At 40.6% G+C, this 9,419-nt stretch overlaps 1 protein-coding gene across 1 annotated transcript; it reads left to right on the plus strand.

Annotated features, from left to right (window-relative positions):
- The first annotated feature begins 444 nt into the window (after positions 1–444).
- LOC109213493 (leucine-rich repeat extensin-like protein 2) lies at positions 445–3,080 on the plus strand. Its single transcript, XM_019377302.1, has one exon. The coding sequence runs from the start codon at positions 641–643 to the stop codon at positions 2,747–2,749; it is 2,109 nt and encodes a 702-aa protein (XP_019232847.1). The 5' UTR covers positions 445–640; the 3' UTR covers positions 2,750–3,080.
- The last annotated feature ends 6,339 nt before the right edge of the window (positions 3,081–9,419 follow it).

The raw sequence follows: 9,419 nt of genomic DNA on the forward strand, positions 1-9,419 counted from the left end.
TTGACGTGCTGGCATGTCATTTAACTCGTAGACGATAGACGTGGGGGCCCTGAAATCTACCCACTACACGACACATTTTTCGTTTATTAAAATCTCCTTTACTCTCTTTTCAAATATATACTAATATTTCAAAGTAATAAACTGCCGTTGTCATTGAAATCGGTGCCCCTCTTAATAAAACTTAATTTGTGAGTACTTGCATACCAATCTGGCACCGCCATTGTTTTTTCTGACCCTTTTTTTCCTTTCAAAAAACGAGTAGTAGTATAGTTGGCAAATTGAAGTGATTGAATTTTTTTTGTAGAATAAACAAAAAAAAGAATCTTAATATTAAGTCAATAATTCAAATTTGAAACCAAGATTTTATTAGTAAAATTTAATAGACGTGCTGGCATGTAATTATAATGTGTCCCCAAGTACTAACTTAACACAAAGAGCTGTGAAGGAATAAATAGAGGTGGCTACTTGGCTATTTAATTGAAATCAATTCATTCATTCACATGCCCGTCTTCTCCATACTTACAAACAAGAAACTAAACACATTCACATTACATAGTTTTGGTTTCTCATATCTATATTTTCCCTTCATTGTCTTTCATCTTTGATTCCTCCATTCAATAATATCAAGAAAATAGTAGCAATGCGGCCTCCTAGCCGCGTTCATTCTTTGTTCGTTTCCTTTCTTGTTATTTCCCTTTTGTCATTTCAGATCTATGGACAAGAAGGAGATATCGATGTTGATGATATCAAGGGCGATGCTAATAAGTTGAGTTTCGAAAACCCAAAGCTTCGTGTTGCATATATTGCGTTACAAACATGGAAAGCAGCCATGTTTTCTGACCCTTTTAACTTCACTGCAAATTGGACAGGACCAAATGTTTGTTCCTATGGTGGTGTGTTTTGTGCACCATCTTTAACCAATGATTCTATTAGAGTTGTAGCTGGTATTGATCTTAACCATGCCGATATTGCTGGTTATTTAGTTCCAGAACTTGGTCTTCTCACAGATCTAGTTCTTTTCCACCTCAACTCGAATCGTTTTTGTGGTATCGTACCTAAAACCTTTAGCCATTTAAAGCTTCTTAGGGAGCTTGATTTGAGCAACAATAGGTTTGTTGGTGGGTTTCCTAAAGTGGTTCTTTCTTTGCCTTCTTTAAAGTTCTTGGATCTAAGGTTTAATGATTTTGAAGGGCCTGTTCCTTCTAAACTTTTCGACAAAGATTTGGATGCTTTATTCCTAAATGATAATAGATTTCGTTTTGGCATTCCTGAGAACTTGGGCAACTCTCCTGTTTCTGTTCTTGTGTTTGCTAATAACAATCTTGGAGGATGTATTCCAGCAAGTATCGGTAAAATGGGCAACACTCTGAACGAGCTTATACTGATGAATGATAATCTAACTGGTTGTTTGCCAATGGAGATTGGAATGCTGAAGAAGTTGACGGTCTTTGATGTGAGCTTTAACAAGATTCAAGGTCCATTGCCGTCAACAGTGAGCAGGATGAGGAGTGTTGAGCAACTTAATGTGGCTCACAACAAGCTCACTGGTGTTATACCTGCTAGTATTTGCCAACTTCCCAGGTTGCAAAACTTTACTTATTCTTTCAATTACTTTACTGGGGAAGCTCCAGTTTGTGCTGCAACTACATCTGGTAGAGTCATTGACGGTGAAGAAAATTGCATTGCTGGAAAGGAGGACCAAAGATCTGCTAAAGAATGCTCTTCTGATGACGCAAAACCATATGATTGCAGAAAATCTCAGTGCTTTAAAGTGAAACCAAGACCAAAACCAACCCCCAAGCCAAAAAGACCACCAGTTCAAAACAAACCACCAGCACCAAAGCCATCTACACCCTCAAGACCTGTTGCACCAATTCAATCTCCACCACCACCTTCTTCCAAATCTTCCGGTTCCCATTTTAAGCGCTCTCCGCCGCCACCTCAATCAACTCCTCCGCCATCACCACCACCACCTGTTTACAATACTTCTCCGTCGCATAAACACACAAGTCCACCACCCCCTACCCACAAAATTTCACCTGTAACTCGTCACGCTCCACCTCCACCAAGTCCGGTATATTACCACCACCCATCACCATCACCTCCACCACCACCAGTATATTACGCGCCACCAACGTACAAACCTCAATCACCACCACCAGTACATTACGAGCCACCAACGTACACACCTCAATCGCCACCACCACCTCCACCAGCCTACACACCTCAATCGCCACCACCACCTCCACCAGTACATTACGAGCCACCAACATACACGCCTCACTCTCCACCACCACCAGTATATGTCACACCATCTTCACCACCACCAGTATATGAGCATCCAAAACCTCCAACTCCAACTCCATCACCACCAGCTGGGTACACACCTCCGCAGGAGCCATCACATCCTGCCCCACCTACCCCACCTTGTAACGAGCCACCAACCCCACCACCTAGTACCCCACACTGGCAACCAAAACCATCCCCACCCCCTACATATAACCCATCACCATCATATACCCAAAGCCCCCCGCCGCCACCTCCTACTTACACCTACTCTTCACCGCCGCCACCATCACCATCACCTCCCCCTCCAACTTACTACTACTCATCACCACCGCCGCCGCCACCATCACCCCCACCTCCATCACCATCACCCCCACCCCCAAGTTACGAACACATTCCACTTCCACCCGTTGTAGGAGTCTCCTATGCATCTCCACCACCACCAGTCATTCCATACTATTGAGCCAGGGGTTAATTAACCATTAGCCTCAGTTCATTATCTTTAATTTTCCATTAACAGATGGAGATTTGAAGGAGAAGAGTGGAATTCTTTTTTCTTTTTTTTTTTGATTGGGAATTATGTATACTTTGTTATTTATTTTGTTTTTTTAAATTATCTTGAGTTGATTATATATTTATGAAAAATGGGATGCTGGGCGGGAGTTAGCAAGGGGTTTAACGAGTATTATTGTTATTCAGAAAGGGTGGTTGTGTATAACTACAATTTTACTGTTTTATTTAGTAAAACTCATTTATTCAATTAATAAACATCTTCATACTTATCAAGCTGTGAATAACATATTGCAACCGTGTTTGTTATTTCATTTTCCCATAGCTTTCAATTTTTTTTTTTTAACTATTTACTACTATATATTTTTGTTACTTACTAAATACGTTCGTGCTTATATATGTAAAAAAAAAAATATATATATATATATATATATATTTTGCGGTATTCGAAGTTCATTGTTTTGACTAATATAGGTTTGTGTTGATTTGGCATGGGCAACGCGCTCCCTACATTAAAAAAATCTTTAACAAATTCAAATTTTAGACCTTTAATTATGGAGAAATTTCAAATTTCAATCAATTCATTATACTTGTATTTCATTTGAAAACAAAGAGCATTCTCATCGACAATGATTACCAATACATGTTTGCAATTTAAATTTGCAGTATCTCTAACATGTCATAAGACCTATAATCGTTTGCAATAATTATTTCATTTTGTAGAGTAGAAATTATTTTGGCCTAACGTTTTTCATCCGGCTCATTGTTAAAACTGGAATACTAGAGAGAGTATTTTGATTTTGTCAACCTTCTGTGGCCCTGTGCAAATCGCCAATAGTATGAAAAGTAATGAATAGCAATAATTCAGTACAAAATAAATTTCGAATTATTTTAGAATTTCAATTATTGAGGCCAACTGTTCAGTGGCAGTGGCAGAAAGCTGTCTCCACACTACCCCACAAACTACACCTTTAATACGGAAAAAAATAAAAGAGCAAGAAATAAAAATAATTTTCCAACTAAATTTCAATTATCAAGGACTTCTTGTGGAGTTAATGAAAAAAAATAAAGGAGTAAAGAAACTCTTTTAGCTTGAAATTTTAGCAAAATGCCTTCCTATTCCTAACAGTCTAGTTTTGGCAAAATTTGATTGTATTAGTGTATAGGCTAAAATCGCTTCACATTAAATACTCGAATGATAGAATGACGCGTGGAACCGGAGAAAGACAGAAATAAAGCGAGTGGAAATCAAGACCGAGGACAACATCTTTGGTTGGCATCGGGTAGACCCAGAAAGGAACATTGTTAATGAGGGTAACGAATACTTGCCACCAGATGACATTAAATGAAGAATATTCCTCAGTATTGAATACACGTCCGTTACAGAGAATTTTGGCTTTCATTACATGTCGTTACATATTCATCAATGCCTCCCATTTTTGTCATCTAAGAGGGGCCTGATCGTAGGACCTTATTCCCTAGGTTTAGTTATAAATAGTGACTTCAACAGTCGTTGTAAGACATGAAAATCTGACAAACTTATGCTACACATTATTCCAAGCTAAATACTACTTTATTTTCTATCTAACGATATTCGTATTGCTACCTTCGGAAGCCTTGCTCCCGAAACCAAGCTGTCTGCTATTTTATCTCGATTTTAACACTATGTCTTGCATTTTATTTAATTATTTATCATTTTAAGATCAAATCGATTCGCTTGTATATAAACCACGCTATAAATTTAACTGTACCGTTTTATGGGTAAATAGTTTGGCGCCCAACGTGAGACTTAGACAATTGCGTAATTGAGTTGATCCTTGCATCTATTACTAATCTATTTGATTTTTCGTTTCTTGGCAAAAATTGTAAAAAATGGTAGCTAACGATGTCAACATCGCACACAACGTTGAGGCACAAGAGAACCTGCCTCAACAAGAGGATTCGATCAGTGATACCCACAACGAGGAGGATGTAGCAACGTCGATTCATGGCGGGCGATATCCCCAGCACGTACGGGAGCCGACTCCTGAAGATGTTGAGGACGAGCACGTAGCAGAAATAGTGAGGATCTTGAAAGAACAACAAAAGGAAATCATGGGTCATCTCTCACGGCAAGACCAGGCCATGAAAGAGTTAAGTCAAGTGTTGTCGGGTGCTTCCAACAACGCGAATGGAAGAGGCCTAGTTCCTCCCAATGCTCAGTGAGGTCGGCTTCGACGAGGCCGGGGTGGCCGGTGACGGAGCGGTTTATGAGGGAAATAAATGCCCGAATGGACTAAATTTTGGGTGCACCACCGGTGTTGAAGGGACCGAACTCAAATAAATACACCCAATTGAAGTTTAATCGAACGCGACACCAGAGTTAATTCTGAAACGGTTCAAAATGCCAGATGTACAAAAATATGATGGGACTTCGGACCCTCAGAGCTCATCACCACCTATACAATGGCGGTGAAAGGAAACGACTTGGCTCCACACGAAATTCAGTCGGTCTTGCTGAAGAAGTTCAGATAAATCTTCACGAAGGGGGCCCTGACATGTTATTCACTCTTACCCAAACACTCAATAGATTTGTTTGAGATGCTCGCAGACTCTTTCATCAAGGCCCATGCCGGGTCCAGGAAGGTATAGGCTCAAAAGGACATATTCATAATTGTGCAAGGAAAGTTCGAATTGCTGCATGAGTTCGTAACCAGGTTTCAGAAAGAAAAGATGCTGCTACCAGTTGTACCAGCTGAATAGGCCGCCGAGGCATTTACTAAGGGGCTGAACCTAAGAAGCTCCGACGCCTCCCGAAAACTGAAAGAAAGCCTGCTCGAGTTCCAGACAACTACATGGGCGGATGTCCATAACCGTTACGAGTCAAAGATAAGAATAGAAGATAATCAGCTCGGGTTCCCTGCATCAAATAAGGGCCGAGATCGAGAAAAGAACAAGGATAAATTGAAGGATGATTTTGATGTAGATTGGCAATCTTCTAAGGGTCGGTTTTTGCCCTACGAAAGGGCCGAAAGACGCGGAAGAGGGTTCTAGTCAGCGGATAGATTCGCTACAGATAGAAGAATTGTCTGTGGCCGGAATAGTAGGTCATTGCAAGATAAAGAAGTATCGGGCTCCTAGGATTCCACCTATTCCAGGCTGTCCGAATACAATTTCAATGTCAGCGTAGCTAGTATCGACAACGAGGAATATCAAGAAAGCACAGTTCTCGAGGCCGATGAGATCTCAGACAGAGGGACCCTAATCTATGGTGCGAGTATCATGGGACTAACGGCCACCGGACTGGGTACTGCCGACATTTACACGAAGAGGTGGCACCGTTGTTGAAAAATGAAAATCTCAGAGAGTTCTTAAGCGACCGGGCTAAAAATAATTATGGCCGCAATAGGGACAATGCAGAGCCCTCAAAGACAGGTGAAGACCCTCCCCGGCAAACCATTAACATGATTTTTGGGGGAAACGAAATCAACGGTGTAACCTTCTCCGAAACAAAAAAGACAAAAGTATCGGTGACTCAAAGCAAGAGACTCCGTGAAGTTGCCGAGGACGACATCACCTTCACAGAAGATGCCACTGATGGACTTCTATTGCAACATAACATGCCCTAGTAATTTCTCTTAATGTTCTCGATTTTAAAATTAAATGTATTTTGGTGGAACCAGGAAGTTCAGCCAATATCATTCAATGGAGAGTGCTAGAGCAAGCCAAGTTAACTGAAAGTATCATTCCGGCAATAAAACTCCTCGCCGGGTTCAACTTAGCAAGCTTGACAACCCGGGGGAAGATCTTGCTTCCCACGAATGTCGAAGGGGACACCAAGACTACCTAATTTGAAGTGGTAGATGGCGACATAGGCTATAACATAATTCTTGGCATGCCATGACTACGAGATGAAGGTCGTACCATCAGCACACCACCAACTTCTGAAATTCCCAACTCCAGAGAGAATCAAACAAGTAAGAGGAGATCAACCGACAGCAAGGGAGATGAACGCGGTCTCGGCTTCCAGCAGTAAAGGGAAGGAACACGCAGTATAGAAATTAGAAGGACCGGCGCTTGCTCCTGAACCAAACGAGGACGACAAAGGAAGGAGCCGTCGGAATCCCACCAAGTACCAAGGTATTTCCAGGTAATGGAAGAAATGGACGCAACTAAATCCACGGCGGAAGAACTCGAACAAGTGACATTGTTCGAAAAGTTTCTAGAGGGAAGTTCCACTTGGGGATAGGACTAAACCCCGAGCTCAGGTTAGGATTTATAGAATTTGTTAAAACTAACATTGATTGTTCTGCATGGTCGCACACGGATACGACAGGTATCTGGCTAGAGGTGGCCACGCACAAGTTAAGCCTGGACCCTAGCATCCCTTTGGTAAGGCAAAAGAAGCGCCCAATTGCCGAGGTCTGAAACAGGTTTGTCAAACAAAAGGAAACTCGATTGCTCAATATCGGTTCAATCCAGGAGGTAAAGTTTACCGACTGGCTAGCTAACGTAGTAGTAGTTCCAAAAAAGAATAATAAATTCTGCATGTGCATAGATTATAAGGATCTGAATAAAGACACGCAGAAAAGACTCGTTCCCATTACCAAACATTGATCAAATGATTGATGCAACGGCCGGACATGAGTTGATGAGTTTCCTCGATTCCTATTCCAGGTACAACCAAACCAAGATGAACTTGGAGGATCGGGAAAAAACTTCGTTCATAACGAACTTTGGCACATATTACTATAACGTAATGCCCTTCATGCTAAAGAATGCCAGAGCCACTTATCAGAGGCTCGTGAACAAAATGTTTGAAAAGCAAATAGGGAAAACAATGGAAGTTTATATAGATGATATGTTGGTTAAGTCTTTGAACGCTGGTGACCATCTAAAACACCTCCAAGAAACTTTTGACATTCTAAAGAAGCACAACATGAAGCTTAACCCCGAAAAGTGTGCGTTCGGAGTCAGCTCCGGTAAATTTTTGGATTTCCTGGTGTCACAAAGAGGGATCAAAGTCAATCCCGACAAGATTAAAGCCACCTAGGACATTCAAAACTAGCTGACAAATGTGAAAGAAGTCCAAAGACTAACCGGTAGACTAGCCGCTCTAAGCAGGTTTATTTCTTGATCCTCGGAAAATGCCATCACTTCTTCTCACTTCTGAATGGACTCCGGAATGCCAATAGGATCTAAAAGACTTGAAACGATATTTATCAAGCCCTCCATTACTATCAAAATGGAACGAAGGTTAATAGTTGTTAATATACTTAGCCGTCTTGGAGGTAGCGATAAGTGGCGTTCTAGTCTGAGAAGATGAAGGTACGCAATCTCCTATCTATTATGTCAGCAAAAGTTTAACGGGAGCGGAAACTCGCTATCATAAAATCGATTCACATTAAATACTCTAATGAGGGAATGACACGTGGAATTGTGGTTTCTAGACAAGTTAATAAATTCGATCCTGAAATAATAAAAGATTAAATAAATATGCAATACTTAGCCTTGAGATGAAAATGAAATAGCAGAAACAATAGTCCCGGAGCAGGGCTTCCGGGCACAAAATCGATGAAATCAAAAAGCAAGAGGATAAAGTTGTATAAAGCTTTGAATAGATTGTAGCGTAAGTTTGCCAAAAAATTCGTGTCCTTTACAATGATAACAGAGCTCACTATTTATAGCTGCACCTAGGGAACAAGGTCCTAGGATCATGCCCTTCTTTAATGTCAATTATGAGGGACATTGAAGAATGTGTAATGGTAGGCATGAATAATAAATTCTTTGTAACGGGCAATGTACTAAATGCTGTAGAATATTCTCCATTAATGTTATCGGGTGGTAGGCATTTATTGCATCTTTATGAGCATCATTCTTTCCGGTAATAATTGAAACAACTGTCTTCGATTTTAGCTATCCTCTGCCTTCGGCTCCATATGTCACTCTTTTACGCAATCACTTAACATGACATATTTTACCCTATACATAAAAACTTATCTATTGTTACATTATAAGTGGACTAATTATATAAAATATTGATATTCGACCAAAAATGCATATATTTAACCGTTGTTGCCTCACATTCTAGTACTTTTAATCATATTTTAAGTGTTAATTATATTATTTTGTGCTTAATATTATATTTTAACTATGTAGGAATAAAGCGGTGTGAAGATGACCACATATACTTGCGTGTGCGTGGTGTGTGTTCCCCCACGCTTCATCAGTTGTTGTCCCAAGTGTGGTGTGTGTTTCCCCACATGAATTCTCCTTAAAAGTATGTTAGATATCCTCCAAATTATCTTTAGGACCACTTTTATACGAGTTGGGACCGTGTATGGCCGAAATAACCTTGTCCCGGGTAAACTAGAAAAAGTCCCGCAGGCAGGAACCAGACCAGCGCCTCGCGCTGGCCTTTATCGCTGGAGACAGAATGTTTTTCCTAATTTTCAATTCCGTTCTTCACTTCAAATTGTATTCCCTTTTTTCTTTTCCTACACTTGGGGGGGGGGGGGGGGGTATGAAGACCAAAGAGTGTCCCGCTTTGTCTTTTTTGTTTATTTTTCTTTTCTTTTCTTCCGCGTTTTATTCAATTTTACTCCAAATCTCTTCATCTTCACACCGCCCTTTATTCCTACATA

The sequence above is a fragment of the Nicotiana attenuata genome, unplaced genomic scaffold (assembly GCF_001879085.1).
Source record: "Nicotiana attenuata strain UT unplaced genomic scaffold, NIATTr2, whole genome shotgun sequence".
NCBI classification, from domain to species: Eukaryota; Viridiplantae; Streptophyta; class Magnoliopsida; order Solanales; family Solanaceae; genus Nicotiana; species Nicotiana attenuata.

Excerpts from the sequence above, each read along its gene's own strand:
- LOC109213493 (XM_019377302.1), top strand. The coding sequence starts at position 641 with ATGCGGCCTCCTAGCCGCGTTCATTCTTTGTTCGTTTCCTTTCTTGTT.